General features: G+C 42.2%; 1 protein-coding gene across 1 annotated transcript in view; it reads right to left on the bottom strand.

The window, feature by feature from the left end:
- Positions 1-11085: 11085 nt before the first annotated feature.
- slc30a5 (solute carrier family 30 member 5) overlaps positions 11086-26728 on the bottom strand; it is a 47059-nt gene continuing 31416 nt past the window's right edge. The window contains exons 9-16 of the mRNA XM_070879608.1: positions 21307-21595; positions 20064-20272; positions 17448-17605; positions 16855-16984; positions 16307-16532; positions 14461-14687; positions 13482-13610; positions 11086-11464 (exon numbers count right to left, since the gene is read on the bottom strand). Coding sequence (XP_070735709.1) covers positions 11294-11464; positions 13482-13610; positions 14461-14687; positions 16307-16532; positions 16855-16984; positions 17448-17605; positions 20064-20272; positions 21307-21595 — 1539 coding nt within the window. The 3' untranslated portion in view covers positions 11086-11293. The remainder of the gene's footprint in view (positions 11465-13481; positions 13611-14460; positions 14688-16306; positions 16533-16854; positions 16985-17447; positions 17606-20063; positions 20273-21306; positions 21596-26728) is intronic.

The raw sequence follows: 26728 nt of genomic DNA, 5'->3' as shown, positions 1-26728 counted from the left end.
ATAAAGGATGTGATAACGCCACACTTAAATAATATCAATGGGATTAAACAAAGTCAACATGGACTTATGAAAGGAAAATCACATTTGACAAACCTACTCGAGTTTTTTGAGGATGTAACTGATAGAATAGATAAGGGAGAACCAGTGGATGTAGTGTATTTGGATTTTCAGAAGGCCTTTGATAAAGTCCCACATAAGAGGTTAGTGTACAAAATTAAAGGATTGGGCGTAATGTATTGGCATGGATTGAAAATTGGTTAACTGATAGGAAATAGAGAGTAGGAATAAATGGATCTCTTTCGGGGTGGTGGACAGTGACTAGTGGGGTACCACAGAGATCAGTGCTTGGGCCCCATCTATTCACAATATCTATAACTGATTTGGATGAGGGAACCAAATGTAATAATTCCAAGTTTGCTGACGACACAAAACTAGGTGGGATTGTGAGTTGTGAGGAGGATGCAAAGACGTTGCAAAGCGATTTAAATAGGTTGAATGAGTGGGCAAACACATGGCAGATGCAGTATAACGTGGATAAATGTGAAGTTATCCACTTTGGCAGGAAAAACACAAGGACAAAGTATTATTTAAATGGTGATGGCTTGGGAGGTGTCAATGTACAGCGGGACCTGGGTGTCCTTGTACACCAGTCATTGAAAGCAAACATGCAGGTGCAGCAAGCAGTTAGGAAGGCAAATGGTATGTTGGCCTTTATCGCAAGAGGATTTGAGTACAGGAGCAAGGATGTCTTACTACAGTTATACAGGGCCTTGGTGAGACGGCACCTGGAGTATTGTGTGCAGTTTTGGTCTCCTTACCCAAGAAAGGATATACTTGCCATAGAGAGAGTGCAGCGAAGGTTCACCAGACTGATTCCTGGGATGGCAGGACTGTCGAATGAGGAGAGATTAGGTCGACTAGGCATGTATTCATTAGTTTAGAAGAATGAGAGGGGATCTTATTGAAACATATAACATTCTGACTGGGCTGGATAGACTGGATGCAGGGAGGATGTTTCCCCTGGCTGGGAAGTCTAGAACAAGAGGTCACAGTCTCAGGATACGGTATAGGAAATTTAGGACTGAGAGGAGGAGAATTTTTTTCACTCAGAGGGTGGTGAACCTGTAGAATTCTCTACCACAGAAGGTAGTGAATTCTACAGGTTCACTGGGGCATTGGAACCGGTTCTGGGGGAGGTGGGACCAGTACAAACCGGACGGTCTGCACCTGGGCAGGACCGGAACCAATGTCCTCGGAGGAGTGTTTGCTAGTGCTGTTGGGGAGGAGTTAAACTAATATGGCAGAGGGATGGGAACCAATGCAGGGAGACAGAGGGAAACAAAATGGAGACAGAAGCAAAAGACAGAAAGGAGATGAGTAAAAGTGGAGGGCAGAGAAACCCAAGGCAAAAAGCTAAAAGGGCCACTGTACAGCAAAATTCTAAAGGGTCAAAGTGTAATAAAAAGGCAAACCTGAAAGGTCGGTGCCTCAATGCGAGGAGTATTCGGAACCCAGGAGAGGGCTCTGAGCTAGTTAGAGTGGGTGAGAGTTCAGATGAACAGGACCCCAAGAAAGAATGCAAAAGGCAGGAGGAAACAGAGCAGAGTAGCACTGGGATAATTGTAAACCACAAGGTGATAGGAAGGGACAATATGTATGAATATAAAGGGGCTGCAGGAGGGGTCAAAACTAAAAATCATGGTTTAAAAACTAGTATTAAAACACTTTACCTAAACGCACGCAGCATTCGAAATAAAGTAAATGAGTTGATGGCACAAATCATTACAAATGGGTAGGATTTGGTGGCCATTACAGAAACGTGGCTGCAGGGTGGCCAAGACTGGGAATTAAACATACAGGGGTATCTGACAATTCGGAAGGATAGACAAGAAGGGAAAGGAGGTGGGGTAGCTCTGTTAATAAAGGATGATATCAGGGCAGGTGTGAGAGACGATATTGGCTCGAATGAACAAAATGTTGAATCATTGTGGGTGGAGATTAGAGATAGTAAGGGGAAAAAGTCACTGGTGGGCGTAGTTTATAGGCCCCCAAATAATAACTTCACGGTGGGGCGGACAATAATCAAGGGAATAATGGAGGCATGCGAAAAAGGAACGGCAGTAATCATGGGGGATTTTAACCTACATATTGATTGGTCAAATCAAATCGCACGGGGTAGCCTTGAGGAGGAATTCATAGAATGCATACAGGATTGTTTCTTAGAACAGTATGTTACAGAACCTACAAGGGAGCAAGCTATCTTAGATCTGGTCCTGTGTAATGAGACAGGAATAATAAACGATCTCCAAGTAAAAGATCCTCTCGGAATGAGTGATCACAGTATGGTTGAATTTGTAATACAGATTGAGGGTGAGGAAGTAGTGTCTCAAACGAGCGTACTATGCTTAAACAAAGGGGACTACAGTGGGATGAGGGCAGTGTTGGCTAAAGTAGACTGGGAACACAGACTAAACGGTGGCACAATTGAGGAACAGTGGAGAACTTTTAAGGAGCTCTTTCATAGTGCGCAACAAAAATACATTCCAGTGAAAAAGAAGGGCGGTAAGAGAAGGGATAACCAGCCGTGGATAACCAAGGAAATAAAGGAGAGTATCAAATTAAAAACCAATGCGTATAAGGTGGCCAAGGTTAGTTGGGAAACTAGAAGATTGGGAAAATTTTAAACGACAGCAAAGAATGACTAAGAAAGCAATAAAGAAAGGAAAGATAGATTACAAAGGTAAACTTGCGCAAAACATAAAAACAGATAGTAAAAGCTTTTACAGATATATAAAACGGAAAAGGGTGACTAAAGTAAATGTTGATCCCTTAGAAGATGAGAAGGGGGATTTAATAATGGGAACTGTGGAAATGGCTGAGACCTTAAACAATTATTTTGCTTCGGTCTTCACAGTGGAAGACACAAAAACCATGCCAAAAATTGCTGGTCACGGGAATGTGGGAAGGGAGGACCTTGAGACAATCACTATCACTAGGGAGGTAGTGCTGGACAGGCTAATGGGACTCAAGGTAGACAAGTCCCCTGGTCCTGATGAAATGCATCCCAGGGTATTAAAAGAGATGGTGGAAGTTATAGCAGATGCATTCGTTATAATCTACCAAAATTCTCTGGACTCTGGGGAGGTACCAGTGGATTGGAAAGCAGCTAATGTAATGCCTCTGTGTAAAAAAGGGGCAGACAAAAGGCAGGTAACTATAGGCCGGTTAGTTTAACATCTGTAATGGGGAAAATGCTTGAAACTATCATTAAGGAAGAAATAGCGGGACATCTAGATAGGAATAGTGCAATCAAGCAGACGCAACATGGATTCATGAAGGGGAAATCATGTTTAACTAATTTACTGGAATTCTTTGAGGATATAACGAGCATGGTGGATAGAGGTGTACCGATGGATGTGGTGTATTTAGATTTCCAAAAGGCATTCGATAAGGTGCCACACAAAAGGTTACTGCAGAAGATAAAGGTACGCGGAGTCAGAGGAAATGTATTAGCATGGATCGAAAATTGGCTGGCTAATAGAAAGCAGAGAGTCGGGATAAATGGGTCCTTTTTGGGTTGGAAATCGGTGGTTGGGGTGGTCTTGGACCTGGCCTGGAGAGGGCGAAGGTTGAACAGGTTCCCACTGGTTTTGTAATTTAGTTCCACTCCAGCGGGGAGCTTGTTGACTGTGAGGTGGAGCATGGCAGCGAGGAAGATTGAGAAGAGGGTTGTTCGGTGACGCAGCCACACTTGATCAGCTCCGCTGGGCAGGCCACGTTGTCCGCATGCCAGACACGAGACTTCCAAAGCAAGCGCTCTACTCGGAACTCCTTCATGGCAAACGAGCCAAAGGTGGACAGAGGAAACGTTACAGGGACACCCTCAAAGCCTATCTGATAAAGTGCGACTGACACCTGGGAGTCCCTGGCCAAAGACCGCCCTAAGTGGAGGAAGTGCATCTGAGCACCTCGAGTCCCATCGCCGAGAGCATGCAGAAATCAAGCGCAGACAGCGGAAAAAACATGCGGCAAACCTGGCCCACCCACCCTTCCCTTGGCGAATATCTGTCCCACCTGTGACAGGGACTGTGGTTCTCGTATTGGACTGTTCAGCCACCTAAGAACTCATGCTAAGAGTGGGAGCAAGTCTTCCTCGATTCCGAGGGACTGCCTATGATGAAGAATTCATGATCATTTTAAGTAGCGCTGGTGGGGGGTCGTTAAAGCGGTCCTTTAACGTTGCGTTCAGCTGTGTGAGGTTAAGCATGGCGTTAAAAAAAATAGTAGCGCTGGGGTCGATGAACGTTGCCCACTGACTGACGGTATAACTGCCGGCTCTGTGTGCTGCCGGCGGTTGTTCGGTATGCTCCAGTGCCAGCCCCTCTACCAACATGGCGTCTGGCACACTTCCCGTTGGAACTGCGCATGTGCATCTCATATGTTAGATTCGAGCCAGGAAGCAGATTGAGCCCAATTTTTGACGTGATCTTCCTGAAAATACCAACAAAAGAAAATCTTCATGAATGCGTTTGCAATGTCATTATACACAAGTACTAAAATTGTGAGCTCCTGCTACCAGTGCAAAGTCTTGCTCAACTGGAGTGAAGATCTGAAAATCGGGTGTGGAGTTCAATTGATTTTAATGGTTGGGCAATCAGCACAAGCCAAGCACACTCATCTCCACACCGGATTCTCCAGGCTCACAATCGTCAGTGCCGCAATTCCCCTCTGTCTTCTATACTCTTGAATGCCTTTTCACTGTGTACCTTACTCTTTCCTTTTCTTCTCACCTCCCAGGGAGACTTAAGCCAGACTCAGGACTTAGATCCTCTGATAGTTGCAGAAAGTGGTTGGAGTGGGGCTGGGAGGGTGGGGCATCTGAGGTCAGGGGGGAGCAGAAGGCAGGGGTGAAGACTTTATAGTGTAACTACATCTTCTGTCATGGTATAATACAGTGAAACCTTCACTAGCTAAAATAGAGCAAAACTCAGATTATAAAGTGAAACTAATGGACAAATACACTCATTATAGCCCGATAAGGAGCTCCAGAACAGGACAACATACATCATTTTATTAATAGTGAATGAAAGCAATAGAAAGTACTTGCATTATATATATATTTAGTTATATACACTAGAGGCGCAAGGTAAAGTAGGTTATTTGCTCATGTTGGTTCTCTTGCTACCTGCCGCAAGCCCAGTCTGGCAGGTATGTCCTTCAGGACGTCAATGGTAGCACTACTGAGCCACTCTTGGTAATGGACATTAAAGTCCTCCCACTCAGAGTATAGTCTGTGCCTTTGCTACCCTCAGCGTTGCCTCGAAAATGGTGTTCAACGTAGAAGAGTACTGATTCATTGGCTAAGGGAGGGCAGTAATCAGCAAGTTCTTGAAGTGTTAGTCTAGATTATATGCGTAATACTTGGAGTAGGGCTGATACCCACACCCGTCTGACTCAGAGACAAGGGTGCTTCCACTGAGCCATGGCTGACACTTGTGCATTGATATACATGCATTTGTTTGGATTTCTTGGTTCTACAAATGCAAGGTTAGCTGTTTACAATTGATAAATTTCAGTCATCCCAGGTTGATATAATACGACTTGGCAGCAGTTATTCATGTGATGCACAAAAATGGATGGGACAACCCCGTCTCTAAAAATCATCCTTCTGGTTGGTTAATATATATCACTATTGACTACAACTGTATAGCCCACAATGCAGACCAGCCAGCACGACAGTGAAGGAGTATTAAAAAATTCTGTACCGGCTTTTAATTTCATTTTAAAAATCTACTGTAGCTCATCAGAGTGAATGTAATGTAAACATGATTCTTATGTCTAAACTGTGTTGACTTCTGATTACATGAGTGGCAGTAGCTACTATTCATACGAGTCTTAATAAGAACATAAGAAATATGAACAGGAGTAGGCCATACGGCCCCTCGAGCTGCTCCGCCATTCAATAAGATCATGTCTGATCTGATCATGGACTCAGTTCCAATTCTCCACCTGCTCCCCATAACCCCTTATCATTTAAGGAACTATTTCTGTCTTAAATTTATTCAATGTCCCAGCTTCCATAGCTCTCCGAGGCAGCGAATACCACAGATTTACAACCCTCTAGAGAAGACATTTCTCCTCATCTGTTTTAAATGGGCAGCCCCTTATTCTAAGATCATGCCCTCTACTTCTAGTCTTGCCCATCAGTGGAAAACTTTTTCTCTGTATCCATCTTGTCAAGCTCCCTCATAATCTTACACATTTCAAAAAGATCACCTCTCATTCTTCTGAATTCCAATGAGTAGAGGCCCAACCTACTTAACCTTTCCTCGTAAGTCAACTCCGGAATCAACCTAGTGAACCTTCTCTGAACTGCCTCCAAAGCAAGTATATCCTTTCGTAAATATGGAAACCAAAACTGCACGCATTATTCCAGGTGTGGCCTCACCAATACCTTGTATAGCTGTAGCAAGACTTCCCTGCTTTTATACTCCACCCACTTTGCAATAAAGGCCAATTTTCCTGATCACTTGCTGTACCTGCATACTAACCTTTTGTGTTTCATGCACAAGTACCCCCAATCTTTTTCCATTTAAATAATAACTTACTCTTTGATTTTTTTCTGCCAAAGTGCTTAAGCTCTCACTTTCCAACTTTATACTCCATCTGCCAACTCACTTAGCCTATGTCCTTTTGTAGATTTTGTGTGTCCTCCTCACACATTGCTTTTCCTCCCATCTTTGTATCAGCAAACTTGGCTACGTTAAACTCAGTCCCTTCTTCCAAGTCGTTAATAATGACATCATCAAGCTACTTAACTGTCCGGGCATAACTATCAGACTCCTATCCATAATGGAAGTCTACTCATGGGCATTTCGAGAAAGCTGCTGGATAGCAATCAGGAACATGAATGGTGGCCAATTCCCCCTCCCTTCCCCAGAATTGTTAATTAAAGCAACCACGTCCTGGCAGCTGAAACTTTCCTAATTTGTTACGGCATAAACTTGAAGTGTCATTAGATGCCACAGTTTTGTGAAATTATAGACAACTGCCCTTGTTTTCTAAGGTTCCAGTACATATACTATTTTTTGTTAATTTTTCTCTTTAAAAAGCATTCCCTAAATAAATAATTAAAACACCTAGATTCATTTTCAAAGTCTATTTATTATTCAGCTCAATCTTTGCATTGTGTGTGTGCATTAGTGCATCCATACATGATGTCAATAGATGGAGATGATCCCATCATTCTTCACAACTGACCTTAATAGAATTATTTTGCTTATTGTTGACAATTATACAGATCATGCTGAATAGGTTTGAAATGTTCTAATACCAATTACTTCGGAGAAAAAGAACATGAAATAATGTTGTAAGATAGACTCTATAAATATCAGCTAATCACTGTGGGCCTACACTTCTGAATGTTTTTCTACCACTATGTAGAATCTCATCATCAGAATATAAAACCTGAAGCAAGAAAATAGCAATTGGGCCATCAAACCTCCTCCATCCAAAGCCCAGGTCCAGTTATATCTTCACAGATTTTTGTTCTTGCATCGCCTATTGATTTCCTAATGGAAGGGGGAAAATATTAAGCAGTGCTATTGATATTTCTAATCCTCAGTTCCTCTAGACATTGATCAAGATTCAGAATATTTCAAACTGTTATTGCATTGTCAATTCTGGACATACTGTAAAAGATGCAAAATCACATCAATTTAATCTGTCCATAATTATTCTGTATCAAAAAGTAATGGAAATTCTGATTCCAATAAGGAGCTTCAATACTATTTCTTGTGTCATTTCAATCCAGATACATATTCTATCTTTCCTCTGCATGAACTACACACACAAATGCTCAGCTAATCAGGGTAAGTGGACAAGGATTAAGAAATATCAAGCAATCCAATAGTTTGCTGTAACTCAATGTTACTTTGTAGTTTTCTGCATTGTTGCCTCATTCAGGACCTGAAAATAATACAAAACCAAATCGCTGAAAGGGAGCTAATATCTTGTTTACATAAAATGTGCATTTATATTTCTGAAACATTTAAAAGATGGCTATTTTCTATAGCAACTATGCACTGTTCCATCAAATGTTACACAGGATATATTAATTGGTCGTTCCCATTTTAAACTGAAAATCCCAATAACCGTTGGTTTAAAGAGCTTTCTCCCTGGCTATCCTCTTAACTAGAATATTAAAAGACTGGACTCTCAAATAGGAAACCCAAGTTAAAATGCAATTCTATCATCACATTTGGATTTCTGCAGGGAGTGATTCTGCCAGCTTTGGCTAAGGCATCTGGGAAAAGGAGGGAGTGAAATGGGAAACTTATCCCAAGAGCCATCTTTTCCTCAATTACCAAAGTACAACTTTAGTAGTAAAAACAGAAAATGTTGGAAATACTCAGCAGGTCAGGCAGTATCTGTGGCAAGAGAAAGAGTTAACGCTTCAGGTCGATGACCTTTTGTCAGAACTGGAAGAGATGTAACAGATATTAAGCAAGTCCAGGGTCAGGGAAGAGGAGGAAAGAACAAAAGGGAGTGTCTGTGCTAGGGTGGAAGGCAAGAGTGATTAAATGACAAAAGGTATGATTGTACAAAGCAAAAGGAGATGGTAATGGGACAAGTAAAGAAACAAAATATGGGTCTAGAAGAGGGTCAAATGGGAATAACAGAATCAGCAATAGCTGCCGTCCAAAAAAAATAGGGGCAGAGGTTATGGTCTGAAATTGTTGAACTCGATGTTAGAACTAGGAGCAGGCGTAAGCTACATGGCCTCTCGAGCCTGCTCCGACATTCAATAAGATCATGGCTGATCTTCCACCTCAACTCCACTTTACAGCCCTATTCCCATATCCCTTGATTACTTTGGAGTTCAAAAATCTATATCTCAGCCTTGAATATACTCAATGAACGAGCATCCACAGCATCTTGGGGCAGAGAATTCCAAAAATTCACAATCCTCTGAGTGAAGAAATTTCTCCTCATCTCAGTCTTAATAGGCCAGCCCCATGTCCTGAGACTGTGCCCCCTAGTTCTAGACTCTCCAGCCAGGGGAAACAATCTCTTGGCATTTATCTTGCTAATACTCCTCAGAATCTTGTATGTTTCAATGAGATCACCTCTCATTCCTCTAAACGTCAGAGTATAGGCACAATCTTGCCTCATGGGACAACCATCTCATCCCAGGAATCAATCTAGTGAAACTTCGTTGCACCACCTCGAAAGCAAGTATGTGCTTCCTTAAATAAGGAGACCAAAACTATGCACAGTACTCCAGGTGTGGTCTCACCAGAGGCTTGTACAATTGTAGCAAGACATTCTTACTCTTGTACCCCAACCCTCCAGCAATAAAGGCCAACATGCCATTTGCCTTCTTAATTGCTTGCTGTCCCTGCATGCTCTGTGCTTCTTCGTACCAGGACACCGAGGCTGAGAAATTGGCCTCCTTAGCACCTCCCATTATCACCTCCGGAGGGCGATAACAGGGCGCTCAGCACTTAGTGACCAGGCGCAGTGAGACGATCGACTCCCGCCATATTCGGCGGGAGATTTGCAGCGGTGGTATGGTATTGCGCCCCAATCTCCTTCATCTGCCGATCGTGACATTATCGGCGTGCGCATCACCTCGGACCTTTCTTCCGCCCCCTGCAGCATCACCGGACAAAAACACCGACAGCTGCAGGAAACGTTCATCGGGAGGCAAGGTGGCCCAGGTAAGTAAGAAAACATTTTCATACCTCTCTTGATTTTTTTGCCAGATCTTCTTTGCCCGCGATCGATCAGCCTGGATCGCGGCTGCCATCGGGGAGCAGGTAAGTTTTTATTTTGCAGAGCCCTTCCTTTAAGGGACGAAAGGAGCCTTCCAACACGGCAGCGCGGCACGGGCCCTTGTGCAGCGATGCCCACCTACCGTCCCCCGCCTGCTGCATTCCAGGAAGGAAGTAGAGTGCTTGATTTAGCGCTCTACTTCCTTCGTGGAGCGCAAACACCGAATTTTTTAAAAGTTAGAAAACACTAGCGCCTGCCGCTAATTTTTTCAACTTTTCAAAGTTAACGCCCCAAATGGGATGCTGCTGAATTTCTTTCCCCAAAGCTCTCTGAACACCAACATTTAGTTTCTTCCCATTTTAGTTTCTCTATTCTTCCCACCAAAGTGTACAACCTGACATTTCCCCACATTATACTCTACCTGCCCGCTTATTGTCCACTCACTTAACCTGTCTATATGCCTTTGCAGGCTATTTGCGTCCTCCTCACATCTTACTTTTCCACATAGCTTTGTATCGTCAGCAAATTTGGATACATTGCACTTGGCCCCATCTAAGTCACTATTATATAGATTGTAAATAGCTGAGGCCCAAGCACTGATCCTTGCGGCACCAGAGCCCATGTTGAGTTCAGAAGGCTCTAAAGTGGCTAAACGACGTTAGTAGGTTCATCAAGAGGTGACATTAATGGAGATATCAATAAGCCAGATTGTTCCACCCCTCCAATGTCAGCTTAGATCAAGGAAAAAAAAAACAATACAATATTTAAAATTGCATTTGCTCAGGCAATGGAATTCTGCAGATGATAAAGAAAAGTACGGTTACGGAATTAGGGTGATCAGGTGTTTTTTTTTGCTTTTACTTTTCCAAACACCTTAAAACAAAATATGGGAGGACAGTAGATTTGGTATTTTCAGAGATAGAAAAATTCCACAGGATTTGTACATGAAATGGATGCAAAATATAGACAAAAGATAAAACTGGTTACACCAGTTAATTGTTGGTCCATCATTAACAAGTCGATTCCACACATAACAATTTGAAAAATAAGCACAAATCTCATTCATATGTTTGAGTTTCTATGCAGATCTATCCATTTTGAAACTTCTAAAAGTTATTTAGAACACCCATGCAATCTTTCCATGATATACAGGGATCATAATGTACACAAAGGAAAGTATGAATCTAATACTTACAGCTGAAATGTAAACATTAGGTCAACATTTGTAGGCCCATTTAATATAAATTGAGAATGTAATACTTTTATACGCAATATGTTTAATGCTGAAATCATCCATTTTACGGTTACTGACAGTTCAGATCTTTTATTTCAAATTTCTGTTCACTGGTCCACATGAGAAAAAGAAAACTTAAGAAAGCTGTTCCAAATGAAATATATAATGTGCACAATTCTGCAGTTTTTCTTAAAATAAATATACTATATATAAAACCCTTGGTACATTGAAGTGTCATCGCTCCTTTTCTGTAGTTCCAGGCAGATGTGTTTCTGGATTTGGTCACATGATATAAGTACCATCTTTTAAATATTTTACAGCTTCCATTTGTTGTGTCATAGCGAGGATGTCCTGGAAACCTGCACTTAGGCCCGACATATGCTGGAAGTACGACTCCTTCTCCACCTGAACTGACAAGTTGTTTACGCCAACATCTTTTAAAGCAGCTGTCACCTGATTGCATTACAAACAAAGAAATATATAATCCATAAATTAAAATCTATTTTATAAAATAATTTTTCAAAGTTCCTTGCTAATCACTTTGTGTTTACTGCAAACACAACCAAAAATTTCTCAAAATTGAGGCCAATCCTATTATCCAACAGACTGAAGAGATTGTATTTATTCTCAGGATATGGGTGATGCTGACAAGGTTGCATTTATTATCCATAGTTGCCCTGAGGTGGTGGTACTGGGCCTTCTTGAACGACTGCAGTACTTGTGCCAATAGTACTCCCATGATTGTGTTAAGTAGGAAATTCTTGGATTTTGAGCCACGACAGTGAAGGCACAGTGATATTTGTCTGAGTGAACAACAACTTGCCTTTATAAAGTGCCTCTGATGTAGGAAAGAGGGAAGAGGAAGAGGGGGGCGCGGGAAGAGGAAGAGGGGGGCGCGGGAAGAGGAAGAGGGGGGCGCGGGAAGAGGAAGAGGGGGGCGCGGGAAGAGGAAGAGGGGGGCGCGGGAAGAGGAAGAGGGGGGCGCGGGAAGAGGAAGAGGGGGGCGCGGGAAGAGGAAGAGGGGGGCGCGGGAAGAGGAAGAAGGAGGCGCGGGAAGAGGAAGAAGGAGGCGCGGGAAGAGGAAGAGGGGGCGCGGGAAGAGGAAGAGGGGGCGCGGGAAGAGGAAGAGGGGGCGCGGGAAGAGGAAGGCGCGGGAAGAGGAAGAGGGGGGCGCGGGAAGAGGAAGAGGGGGGCGTGGGAAGAGGGGGGCGCGGGAAGAGGAAGAGGGGGGCGCGGGAAGAGGAAGAGGGGGGCGCGGGAAGAGGAAGAGGGGGGCGCGGGAAGAGGAAGAGGGGGGCGCGGGAAGAGGAAGAGGGGGGCGCGGGAAGAGGAAGAGGGGGGCGCGGGAAGAGGAAGAGGGGGGCGCGGGAAGAGGAAGAGGGGGGCGCGGGAAGAGGAAGAGGGGGGCGCGGGAAGAGGAAGAGGGGGGCGCGGGAAGAGGAAGAGGGGGGCGCGGGAAGAGGAAGAGGGGGGCGCGGGAAGAGGAAGAGGGGAGCGCGGGAAGAGGAAGAGGGGGGCGCGGGAAGAGGGGTGGGAAGAGAGAGGAAAGAGGGGGAAGAGAAAGATAGGGAGAAGGGTAGAAATATGTTTGTAGGGATCTGTTAGGGATTAAAGGTATATTTCCAGGGAGGTTGACTCATGTTGAAGCTTTTGCAGTTGGCTAGGTCCTGGAAGAAGTGTTAAATTTGCAAGTAGTGGTAGTGGTCATATTTGGGGAGGTGAATTTTTGTCTGCCAACTGCTTAAAGAGATAATCTGGCCTTTGTCAAGGGCCTTGCCTAACTTGGTGATGTTTGACTTGCGCTATGTTTAGAATGCACCCATGGTGAATTAGTTTGAGAAGAGAATCTCCTCTATTTGACTGGGTTGCAAGAGACTCAGGGGGCAATGACTTGGCCCCATAGGAGAGGCTGCTGCACATCCAACTCAGCTGAAAGCTTTGGGGTTACACATGATTATGCTTACCCTTCAAGAGTTCACTTGGAACTGTATTGACAATTTCAGTGAGTCATTGTATTCTGTAACTACCATGTAACAAGACTACAGTATCTTCACAGAATGCATGTAAAAAGTGATTTAAAAAAAACTGCTTTACACAGAAATAACTGAATATGTGGAGTGCACTACCCAAGGAGGTACTGGGAATAGTTAGTGTGCTCTTGACAGTCTTGGTATTCGTTGCTCGGACCACCCAGGTGGACTGCAGTTTCATTTAAAAAAAAATTAAGAGTCCTGTACTTTCTCATGTTCCTATTCATTCAAGGTACTAGTATAATATGCTATTAGATTTCTGTAGCAAGTTATAAGTTATTGGATATGTCATTAGATGTATTGTTTAAATTTACGCCACAGTCGGCCATGTGAAAAAAATAGCAAACTTAAATAGTCAATATAAAAGTGAGTGTACATTACATTGTTTTATATTAATACTTTCTTAAAACGTATGACACTAGAATAAAGCAGCACTATACCTGCTGTACAATTCTCTGCTCCACAACATCTGGCATGACCTGCACATGTATGGTTCCTGCTATCACGCTGGCTGAGTGGCGCCAGAAATGTGGATCTCGATAAGATAGAACACCTTCAATTTTCTGGATCTGAAATCATTTACAACATTCAGAAAACAAATTTATTTACTTCTTTTAAATATATTCAGAGTCTTCTGAAATGTTCAAAGCTTTCATACTTTGAAGAAACTACAGAAGTTGACAACACAGAAGAAAGCCATTTACCTCATCATACCCATTAAGACTCTTTGCTGGAACAATCCCAAACTAATCCCCATAGCCCTGTATCAGCTTCCAATATTTATTGACATTTCCCTTAAAAGTTACACTGGTCTTGGCCAAGATTATAGGTCATTCAGTTTCGAAGGCAGATTGAGGAAGCTAACTCTATTCTCATAAGTAGAGAGAGATATTATGGGCCTGATATTTAAAAAAAGGCAACCATTAAGGTGTATTTAGAAGCACGAAAAGAAATGAGAAGCAGAGAATAATTACAAGCTAAAGACAAAAAACTAAACGGAATAAATATCTTCTTTATATTTTTGAGTTGTCAACTTACAGAATGAACTGCCATCTAGTGTAATAAATGTTGAATGGATCAAGGCATTCAGAAGGAAATTGGATCAATTCGTAATTCAGTAATGTTGAGGAACGTGGGTTTAAAGTAGGGATAAGATTACCAAAAATTTGGCTAGTTATAAAAATGTGAAACAACTGGTAAAAGTCCAATAACAAGACTGCCTACAGTTTCTGTAAAAAAAAAATCTCTACATGCACTAAATCACTGCTGTGTAATTTGGCAACTCCACCTCTATTACATGCAGTCATACTGCCAGCAACTTTTAATCACCTTGGAATGTTGCATTCAGCAAGTATGGCTTTTTATGAAAAAATATAACATTTTCTGTAGTTGCATGCTGTGAAGTAAACAGATTCAGACCTTATTTAGGGCACTACTGAGTTGTTTCTCATGTTCTGGTGGGGTCCTTAGCAGCAACAACTGACAAGCATCTTTCATTAGTGGGATGACACTTAGAAATATTAATACAGCAATGAAGAGAGAACAAATAGGATCAGCAATAAGCCATCCAAATTGACGAATTAGAAGAGACGAGATGATCACTCCAACACTGCCCAGTGTATCCGCCAGCACATGCAGAAATACTCCTGCAACAGAAAATGTATTATTACACAGGAATGCACAGGAAGAGACCACTGAAGTCTATTTTGACAGTCCAATGGATGCAAAATATATCCCATGATACCTGTCTATCCTCTATCAACATTTTTTTGTTACTTATTCAACTGTTTTCAATCGGCTGATTAGCCCCACTGCAGTTCTTGGCAGACCTTTCCATACATTCACCGTCTGCACAAATCTTTTTCGTCCTTCCTCTTCTAAGTTTATGGTTATGCTCTTTTGTTGTAGAATGCGACCATTAAACATATTGATGTTTAGATTATACATTTCAGAAAAGACTTGTGCCTTTCATGATCTCAGGATGTCCAAACCGCTTTTACAGCCAATGAAGCACTTTTGAAGTATAGTCACTGTTGTAATGCAGCAGTCAATTTACGGACAGCAAGGTCCCACAAACAGAAATGTGATAATGACCAGATAATCAGTTTTAGTGATGTTGGTTGAGGGATAAGTATTGGCCAGGACACCAGGGAGAACGCCCTTGCTCTTCTTCAAAATAGTGCCATGGAATCTTTTATGTCCACCCAAGAGGGCAGACGAGGCCTCGGATTAATGTTGCATCCAAAGGATGGCATCTCTGACAGTGTTAGTCTAGATTTTGTGCTCAAGTCTCTGGAGTGAAACCGGAATCCAGAACCTACTGACTCAGATGAAAAGTGCTATCACTGGCTGATACCTTAAAGTTCAATGGCTTTATATATTCTTCCAAAATAATCAGTGACATCATCAAGCAATACTGAAATGATGGCATCAAACATTTTAAAAATAAATTTCTCACTTCCCAATGGCTTAGTGGATTAATCAATGAACATCTGAATTTTATGGACACTTTGGAAGAAGAAAAAAAAAAGAATTTTCATTGGAAACAGCCTCAGTGCATACCAAAGCACTTCAATTCCAATCAATTACTTCTGAAGCAGTCACTGCTATAACTCCTCAGCTCAGTGGTAAATAACACACTTTTACATTCTGATAATTTGTGGACTTTTTTTGATGGGCGAATCTCCCTCTAAAAGGGATTTATATTTTTCTCTTTACCAATAGCGGCGACCCCCCCCCCCCCATCGCATCAAGCCGCTCCCCGCTCTCCCCCCCCACCACAATAGGGGGCTCAGAGTCAGGCTAATGACCTATCCACATAACAGGATCTTAGTTACAGAAAAACCTAAAGCATGTTATGCTGGACATAAAAGCAGTGGTTGAAATGGGCTGTCTTATGTGCGCATGAGAGAAGTTGAGTTCTTGAAAAGATCTGAAGTCGTCTTTAAAACACACAAAAAAGGAGTCCAACAGATAATCTTGTGTTTAAACAAGAAATACTTGGTAATACATCCTTTTAGGAGCAGACATGAGAGTGGGACTAGGTAGCTTGTGGAGAAAACCAGCAAATGTCCTGTTTTGCTGCAACAAACTATGATTCATGGCTCTTAACTCGAGTGCTCTATCACACCAAACAACTTTATAAAAATAGAGTATAGCCTTTCAAGTGCATTATAATAGCACTTTAAGAATGTCTGTGTCTACATTACTACTATTTTTGTGGTTATATTCAGCAGAAACTTCTTCAATTGTACCAACACTTTACCTCTCATATTAGCATTCATTCCTCCTCCTGATGATCCATGAGAGTGACCATGGTTGTGGCTGTGACTGTGGCCATGTCCTCCATGTCCATGGTCGCTGTGTGAATGTCCATGTCCGTGGCCATGCTCATGTGAAGGACAGTTACTTCGAGAGCTGCCATGGGAATGGGCGTGGCTAAAGGCACAGATACCAATCAGGTTCACTATCAGACCCCCAATGGAGACTGGCTGTACAAGATGAAGAAAGATGCAACAGAATAAATTCAGTTAATTGCAATATTGGAATTAATTTCTGTTTGAATCTACAATGAAAGACATCAACTTCTGGAATAAATATGCTTTACACTGAAACTTATCACATTGCTACACAATATTCACTAGTATATATTAAATAGTCATCTTGAAATCAAGGATTAAATACCTCTTCTACTAAACTGATAAAGTAAAATTACAACATTAGTCATGCTTTTCCCAAGCTGGTTTTCCACCAAAACACTGCTGATACATACACACACATACATACACCCAAGAACTGTTAAGAAGGACCCACCGTTAACATTTCTGTGTCTATGTCTGGAGGATCAAAGACTCTTGCCACAGACTCAATAAAAACAAAAAATGCTATAACCATTAGGAAAAGTCCGTTAATAAATCCAGACAGAATTTCAAGGCGGCCGTATCTGCAGAGGGGAAAGGAAAAAATAGTTAAAATGTAATTAGTTTGATAAATCACTATCAAGATCAACAAGTATTGTAATTACAATACCAGAATCAAATACAGTATTCTACAATGTAGCTGCATCATAATATCATATAACACCTCATAACAATCTATTTTGAAATAGCAATTTACAGTTTTTCAAAAGTGAGCTTAGCAGGGGCAGCATACTAATGCTGCAACATGCTTTGCCAAAACACTATTTCAGTAAGTGGTCATTCATTGCTGCCGCATTTACCTACATAACAACAGTAACTGCACTTCAAAGTGCTTTGAGATCTATCGAGGGGAACCAAGGCACAATTATAAATGTAAATTTCTTCATTAACCATTTAAAAAAAAATGTAAAAACAGTACCACTCTTTTCTACACTTGTGCACATTAATGTTAAGAGGGAAAAAAAAATCAAAATTTGGAAAACTAACCCATAAGAGTAAATTCGAGTTGCCTTCCATCTGGTCATTAGGGCTGCAAAGAGGCCCAAGACTAATGCCGAGCAGTCAAATAGCATGTGGAAACCATCAGAGATAAGGCCAAGGCTGTTTGTCCACACACCATAGAACAATTCCACAAATGTAAAGGCCTAAAACAAAAAGAAAATGGCCTCTCAATGGAATGTTTTAGATCCAGCTTAACATGGAGAAAACTGCTCATTCTATGCATCACAATTTTAAATTTCTTACAAACAGAGCTAAATATGAGAAATATATCAAGAATGCATGAAGCACTTGGGCAAAAATGTCACAAAATGTGTGAAGAATCAAGGCACAACTACCAGAAGGTAGTCTTCTGTACATCACAAAGATTGTCTACTTCCATCTCCGTAACAATTACCTCCCTGCACCCAACGTTAGCCCTCTGCTGCCAAAACCCTCATATTTGTCTGTCACCTCCATATTCAATTACTCCAGTGTCCTCCTGGAGGACCTTCATCCTCCATCAATGCCTGCTACCTGTGTCCAATGCCACACCAAGCCCCACTTGTCCATCATCCCTGTGCTTGCTGATCTACATACAGGCTCCCGGTTCCCCAACACCTCAAATTTAAAATTCTCATCCTTATGTTTAATTCCCTTCGTGACCCCTTCCTATCTCTCCAACTGTACACCACCTCACCCCCTCCCAAATTCTTTATTTCTCTGATTCTGGTCCCTTCCCTCCCTTTGTTCCACCACTGATGGTTGTTCCTGCAGCAGTATAGGCCCCACGTTCTGGAATTCGCTCCATAAATCCCTTTGCCTTTCCCCTGCCCTCTCCTGGTTCAAAACTCTGTTTAAATCCATATCTATGACCCAGCTAATGCTCATCCCTGCTAATCGCTCAGTCTTCATTTTACTTTTGTTTTTTGTGACGGGCCGTGGGTGGTTTTCTAAGTTAAAGGTGTTACATAAATGCAAGTTTTGTTGTTGCTGCTGCTGTGTTTGTCCATTCTTCCCAATAAATAAGATCTCAAAAGGTTATTGGAGTCAGAAAATGCCTGAAGATCAGCTGAAGCAGCCTTTTTAAAAAAAACTGAAGCGCCTAGGTAGAGAACATAAGAGCATAAGAATTAGGAACAGGAGTAGGCCATCTAGCTCCTCAAGCCTGCTTCGCCATTCAACAAGATCATGGCTGATCTGGCAGTGGACTCAGCTCCACTTACCCGCCCGCTCCCGTAACCCTTAATTCCCTTATTGGTTAAATATCTATCTATCTGTGATTTTAAAACATTCAATGAGCTAGCCTCAACTGCTTCCTTGGGCAGAGAATTCCACAGATTCACAACCCTCTGGGAGAAGAAATTCCTTCTCAACTCGGTTTTAAATTGGCTCCCCCATATTTTGAGGCTGTGCCCCCTAGTTCTAGTCTCCCTGACCAGTGGAAACAACCTCTCTGCCTCTATTTTGTCTATCCCTTTCATTATTTGAAATGTTTCTATAAGATCACCCCTCATCCTTCTGAACTCCCAACGAGTAAAGACCCAATCTACTCAATCTATCATAAGGTAACCCCCTCATCTCCGGAATCAGCCTAGTGAATCGTCTCTGTACCCCCTCCAAAGCTAGTATATCCTTCCTTAAGTAAGGTGACCAAAACTGCATGCAGTACTCCAGGTGCGGCCTCACCAATACCCTGTACAGTTGCAGCAGGACCTCCCTGCTTTTGTACTCCATCCCTCTCGCAATGAAGGCCATCATTCCATTCGCCTTCCTGATTACCTGCTGCACCTGAAAACTAACTTTTTGGGATTCATGCACAAGGACCCCCAGGTCCCTCTGCACCGCAGCATGTTGTAATTTAAACTAATCCCATAGTGCATTATTGTTGAGAAGAAGTTAAGACAAAGTAAACTTGTATTTTTAAATTTGATCTTGGGATGTGGGCGATGCTGGAAAGGTAACATTTATTGCCTATTCCTAGTTGCCCCTAAGGCATTTGGAGTTAACTACAAATTTCTAGATACACTGAATAGAATTGCACAACTTGACATGATGGAATTTTAACTTGGATGAATCATAGTCCAGTACCGTATTCACCATACTACCATACCCCCAATAAGTGACATCAAGCTTGGGTGTCAGAAGCTTGAAAGGAAGAAAAGATTGAAAACTGCAAGCTCTTCTTCATACAAAGAGTGATTAACACATGGAATATAGTTGTGGCAAAAATATGGAATTATTTATGAAACAATTAGATGGTGCAATGGGGTGGGGGTGGGGGGGGGGAGGACTTTCGGGTTCTTTTGATGAATGAACTAAGATGGGTCGAATTAGTTTTCCTCATCCATAAATATCTGGTGATGGGGCTATGTATAGGATGTTAAACAAGTGAGGATCAATATAATGTGCACAATGAATGCTAATGTGATATCACAGCGAAGAAGTTGAAAAGAGCAAAGTCAATTTCTAAACTCAAGTTCTGTCACCCAAGCAATATTCTGGCTCATGCATTAGTATCTTAGTCGAAATTGCTTAATGACATCATCTTGCTCATAAAATAAAAACAAATGCTCTGCTATTTCAAGTGTGGAAAAGGAAACCACGTAAACATGAAATACTCACTAGGTTAAGGCAGAGAAAGTAGAAGATCTGTCTAGAGTCGTACTCTTCCAGGATTTGTTTTAAAGATTCTTTAATAAACCTGGGCAGTGACTGGGAAGTATGCTGCAAGGCATCGCCCATGAAGTTATACAGTGGAGTGCCTTCAGGTGAGTAACCAACTAGAGTCCCCTTCTGGCCTTTCTTGGAAGGTGAGGATAAGATGCTGGCAGCTGGGGAGAGAAAGATACAAGTGAGTTAAACAAAATCCTTTTGTATTCGACCTTTATGAAGGTTTGCATATTTGTCCTCCCCCCACCCCCTCCCCCAACTTTTCTAAAACTTGATCTTTCCTATTTCTGTGATCAACACCAAATATCCATAAAGGTGAGGTATAAAATAAGAAGTCTGAAAGCTCTTCAAATACAATGAATTACTTACGTGACTAGCAAGATCCCATAAACAATAATGAGATAAATGATCAGTTGATCTATTTTTGATGATGTTTGAGGGAGGAACATTGGCCAGGAATTCTGCATCTGACCACAATTATACTTGATTTTGGATCTGATGCATACATGGTGCAAAGGAAAACAAAAACTATTTTCCTGAAGTGAGATTCCTGAATTTCACTACATTTTTCCCCTAAAGAAAAACCTTTCCTGTGCAGTTACACAAACGGTTGCAATGAGCAGAAAAAATAAACAGATCATAGCAGTTAACTTACTATGAAACTAATGGCTTTTGTGCAAACATTTCACAACAATATATTAGATACACTAATTGATCTAATCCCCTTTGCAACTTTAAAAATAATAGGGAAATGCTTACAAATTGGAGATTTTTTTCATTGGAATAGGAATGGTCAAAGGGGATTTAATATCATTCAGAATCAGAAAGAGTTTTAAAAGGATAAACAGTGAATGATTGTTTCCACGGTTGCAATTCTCTGGGTAATGAGGACACAGGCGAAGGATGATTATTGAAGATGAAGAGGTAAGTTAGAAGAAACGATTTCAGACACAAGTTAATAGCACGTGAAATGCTTTTGATAATACATAGCTATTGAAGCTGGGACTATACCATCACTCAAAAGGGAATTGGCAAGTGTTGAAAAAGAAAATAAAAAAGGATACGAGGAAAGGGGAAGGAAATATAATTAGAATGAATAGCTCCGGTCAAAAACTTAGCAATGGCACAAGCACACATCGGACGAATAGCCTTGTTCTGTGCTGATTTTACGATATTTGAATACAAGAATACTCACCTAATATGAAGAAAATGGCACTAACCACCACTCCGCCAGACAATACATGCTCAGTGCTGTGCTGCAGGGTTTGTTTGTTGATTACTCGTAGCTGATCAGTTATTGGATGTGTCCAGAAATTAGCAAGAAGTAGGGCACCAAAAAAGACCAGAACTGAACCATATTGTGCACACTTTGAGGCTTCCATCTTAGCTGAACATATAGATTCCATGTAGAAGTCCAATATTAGCACACAGAAGATGACAGTCCCAAATGGTATTATAAGGGAAGACCAGGATTCTATTTTACTCTGTAATAATAAAGATAAAATATCTAATAAGGTGCGTGTAATGATGATTAACGATATTATAACAGGGCAATCTTATAGCCATAATTTACTGTATATTTCAATAGTGCAAAGCTATACAAGATTTTATAGAATCATGGAAATTAACAGCACGGTAGGAGGCATTTCGGTCTATCGTGTCCGCGCCGGCTGACCAAGAGCTATCCAGCCTAATGCCACTTTCCAGCTCTTGGTCTGTAGCCCTGTAGGTTATGGCACTTTAAGTGCACATCCAAGTATTTTTTAAATGCGGTGAGGGTTTCTGCCTCTATCACCCTTTCAGGCAGTGAATTCCAGACCCCCACTACCCTCTGGGTGAAGAAATTTACCCTCATATCACCTCTAAACCTCCCCCTCCTCCTCCTCCTCCTCCCCCCCGCAATTACTTTAAATCTGTGTCCCCTGGTTGTTGACCCCTCTGCCAAAGGAAACAAGTCCTTCCTATCCACTCTATCCAGGCCCCTCATAATTTTATACACCTCAATCAGGTCTCTCCTCAGCCTCCTCTGTTCCAAAGAAAGCAGACCCAGCATCTCCAATCTTTCCTCATAGTCAAAATTCTCCAGTCCAAGCAACATTCTTGTAAATCTCCTCTGCACCCTTCCCAGTGCAATCACATCTTTCCTGTAATGTGGTGACCAGAACTGCACACAGTACTCCAGCTGCAGCCTAACCAGTGTTTTATACAATTCAAGCATAACCTCCTTGCTCTTGTATTCCATGCCTCGACTAATAAAGGCAAGTATTCCATATGCCTTCTTAACCACCTTATCTACCTGGTTTGCTACCTTTAGGGATCTGTGGACCAGCATGCCAAGGTCCCTTTGTTCCTGTACACTTTTCTGTGTCGTACCATTTAATGTGTATTCCCTTGCCTTAGAAACATAGAAATCTACAGCACAGAAGGAGGCCATTTTGGCCCATCGTGCACGCACCGGCCGACAAAGAGCCACACGGCCCTCGGTCAACAGCCCTGAAGGTTACATGTAAACCTATGAACAATGAACAATGGCGGACAGGTAAAGAGCATCTGGCCCCACACAACTTCGACACTCCTTGCACTGCAACATTCTACACTCCACTCCAGCCAGAGCCATGCGATCTCCCTGAAGGGACAAAAAAAAGTAAAAACCAGGCTAATTGGGGAAAGAAATCTGGGAAAATTCCTCTCCGACCCATCCAGGCAATCGAAACTAGTCCAGGAGATCAACCTGGCTGTATTCGATTCCCTGCAGTACTTACCATCGTATCTGCGCCAGCCAACAAGAGGTTATCCAGTCTAATTCCACTTACCAGCTCTAGGTCCATAACCCTGCAGGTTACGGCACTTCAAGTGCCCATCCAAGCACCTTTTAAATGTGGTGAGGGTTTGTGCATCCACCACCCTTCCAGGCAGTGAGTTCCAGACCCCCACAACCCTCTGCGTGAAGAAGCTTGCCCTCAAATCCCCTCTGAACCTTCCACCAACTATGCCCCCTCGTAATTGACCCCTCCACCAAGGGAAATAGGCCCTTGCTATCCACTATATCCAGGTTCCTCAAAATTTTATACATCTCAATGAAGTCTCCTCTCGGCCTCCTCTGTTCCACTGAGAACAAACCCAGCCTATCCAATCTGTCCTCATAGCTAAGATTCTCCATTCCAGGCAGCATCCTAGTAAATCTCCTTTGCACCCTCTCTAGTGCAATCAGGTCCTTTCTATATTACAGCGACTAGAACTGCACGCAGTACTCCAGCTGTGGCCTAACCAGTGTATTATACAATTTAAGCACAGCCTCCCTGCTCTTGTATTCTATGCCTCGGCCAATAAAGGCAAGCATTCCATATGCTTTCTTAACCACATGGCCTGCTACTTTCAGGGATCTGTGGACAAGCACTCCAAGGTCCCTTTGTTCATCTACACTTCTAAGTGGTCTACCATTTAATGTGTATACCCTTTCCTTATTAGCCCTCCCACATTTCTCTGAATTAAATTCCATTTGCCACTGTTCTGCCCACCTGACAAGTAGATTGATATCCTCCTGAAATCCATGACTTTCCTCTTCATTATCAACCATACAGCCAATTTTAGTGTCATCTGCAAACTTCTTAATCATACTCCCTATATTCAAATCTAGATCATTGATGTATACCACAAAAAGCAAGGGACCCAGTACTGAGCCCTGCGGAACCCCATTGGAAACGTCCTTCCAGTCACAAAAACATCCAGCAATCATTACCCTTTGCTGCTTACCTCTAAGCCAATTTTGGATCCGACTTGCCACTTTGCCCTGGATCCCATCGGCTTTAACCTTCGTGACCAGTCTATCATGTGGGACCTTATCAAAAGCTTTGCTACACTACATTGTACGCACTACCCTCATCGACCCTCCTGGTTACCTCCTCGAAAAATTCAATCAGGTTAGCCAAACACGATCTTCCCTGAACAAATTCGTGCTGACTGTCCCTAATTAATCCTTGCCTTTCTAAATATAGACTTCTCCTGTCTTTCAGGACTTTTTCCAATAATTTTCCCACAACTGAGGTTAGGCTGACAGGCCTTATTAGACCTCCCCAAATGCATTACCTCACACTTATCCGGATTGAATTCCATTTGCCACTGTTCCGCCCACCTGACCAGTACATTGATATCTTCCTACAATCTGCAGCTTTCTTCTTCATTATCAACCACACAGCCTATTTTAGTGTCATCTGCAAGCTTCCTAATCATACCCCCAATTTTACTATTGAAAGTGTTTGAATTATCAATAGCTAAAACCATTTTCTCTAGTTTTTAGTTAGACTCTATGCTACATTGGCTAAATAATATTGAACATAAGAGATACAGTTTCAATACCTAAAGCAGATGAAGATAATTCCAAACCCCTAAATATTAGCAAACACTCATAACCTTGCTTATAGTGACAAGTGGAGGAAAAATTAAAAAATGTAATTTGATTCCTCTTCACCACTGTGAAACAAATTATATTGTAAAATTGAAACTTTTCGGTCCCCTTCAAATGTTTACAGGCAGATGTGCTGCAACTGAAGATTTAATTGATCTACCCAAGAAAAAGGTCTTAAAACATATCTTATTTCAACAGTACAAAAACTGCACTTGTGCCAACGTGCTTTTTAGAGTGTGTGCTGTTTGAAAATTTTCTTTAGATATGTTTTTTATATCACATCAGTCATTGAAGGTTGGCATGCAGGTACAGCAGGCGGTAAAGAAAGCAAATGGCATATTGGCCTTCATAGCGAGGGGATTTGAATACAGGGGCAGGGAGGTGTTGCTGCAGTTGTACGGGGCCTTGGTGAGGCCACACCTGGAGTATTGTGTACAGTTTTGGTCTCCTAACTTGAGGAAGGACATTCTTGCTATTGAGGGAGTGCAGCGAAGGTTCACCAGACTGATTCCCGGGATGGCGGGACTGACCTATCAAGAAAGATTGGATCAACTGGGCTTGTATTCACTGGAGTTCAGAAGAATGAGAGGGGACCTCATAGAAACGTTTAAAATTCTGACGGGTTTAGACAGGTTAGATGCAGAAAGAATGTTCCCAATGTTGGGGAAGTCCAGAACCAGGGGTCACAGTCTGAGGATAAGGGGTAAGCCATTTAGGACCGAGATGAGGAGAAACTTCTTCACCCAGAGAGTGGTGAACCTGTGGAATTCTCTACCACAGAAAGTAGTTGAGGCCAATTCACTAAATATATTCAAAAGGGAGTTAGATGAAGTCCTTACTACTCGGGGGATCAAGGGTTATGGCGAGAAAGCAGGAAGGGGGTACTGAAGTTTCATGTTCAGCCATGAACTCATTGAATGGCGGTGCAGGCTAGAAGGGCTGAATGGCCTGCTCCTGCACCTATTTTCTATGTTTCTATGTTTCTATATATAAAAGAGTACCACATCCCAAACGTGTATCGTTAAACCTATTTCAAGCTAGGTTTCATTTGGTGCCACACAATGTTCCCTCCAAGGTGCGTGGGTACGTGGTCACTCACCAATTGAGAAGTCCCACGCAGACTGCTCACCAGCTGTTGTTGCTGGAAAAGATGCCGTGCATGCGCGGCCGCACAGCAAATTTAAAGTGAACATTGGTGCCACAGTTCTCACTCCTCAAGGAAGAATAATCACTTGCACAGCCAAAATGGCCAGTTTAACTAATAGAAATGACTGCACTGATCTGTGTCTTACTCCACATCCAAGAACAGTGTAGACATTACTTTAGCTCCTGGACATTTACAACCAGTGAATTGTCAAAATATACACATCATTTCAATGACATTTCTTAATAGGATTGATGGGTATAAAAATACTACTAGATGGCCTTATGTGCAATTCCCAATTTGAGGTATCTAATGTGGTATCTTTCTTTTAAATTGTGATTATTGTATAGCATAGGATCGTAGGAAAGTACAGGACGTGAAATAACCCTGCAATTCACCTGGCCAGTCCCAAACACAGATACAAGTCAATCGTCCAGTCCCACAAATACCTATTGAATCCTTCGTTAAATGGTCTTCACCATCTCTGGGGCAGTCTATTCTCCATAACCTCATGCACTTGTATGCTGCCTTTAATATAGAAAAATGTCCCAAAGCAGTTAGCAGTAAAGAAAGGAATAGTGACCAAGCCATAAAGAGTTAGCTCAGTTGACAAGATAGGTTCTCGAGGAGAATTTTAAAGGTAGTGAACGATGTAGAAGGACGGAGGGAGTTCCAGAAAGTAGGACCAGTACAGTTAAAGGCTCTGCCGCCAATGGTGGAATGGATGGAGAAGAAATTCAAAGGCAGCCAGAGTCAGAGGGCAGGGGCGGGGATGATTGCTACGAAGAAGCCATGTAGAGATTCAGAAATGAGAATGAGGATTCTAAATTTGGTGTGTTGAGGTCTGAGGAACCAGTGTAGACCTGCAAGAAGGGTAATGGCCAAACGGGACTTATGATGAAATAGGATGTGGGACAGCAGAGTTTGAGACATTGTACTTTATGAAGAGAAGAGGTTGAAAGGCTGGCAAGTACGTTGGAGAAATCCAGTCTAAAGGTGAAAGTGTATATAAGGGATTTGACAGCAATAGGGGTGAGGTAGGGGCAGAAGCAGATGATGACGTGAAGG

This window comes from Pristiophorus japonicus, chromosome 1 (assembly GCF_044704955.1).
Source record: "Pristiophorus japonicus isolate sPriJap1 chromosome 1, sPriJap1.hap1, whole genome shotgun sequence".
NCBI lineage: Eukaryota > Metazoa > Chordata > Chondrichthyes > Pristiophoridae > Pristiophorus > Pristiophorus japonicus.
This window is presented reverse-complemented; position numbering and strand designations above follow the sequence as displayed.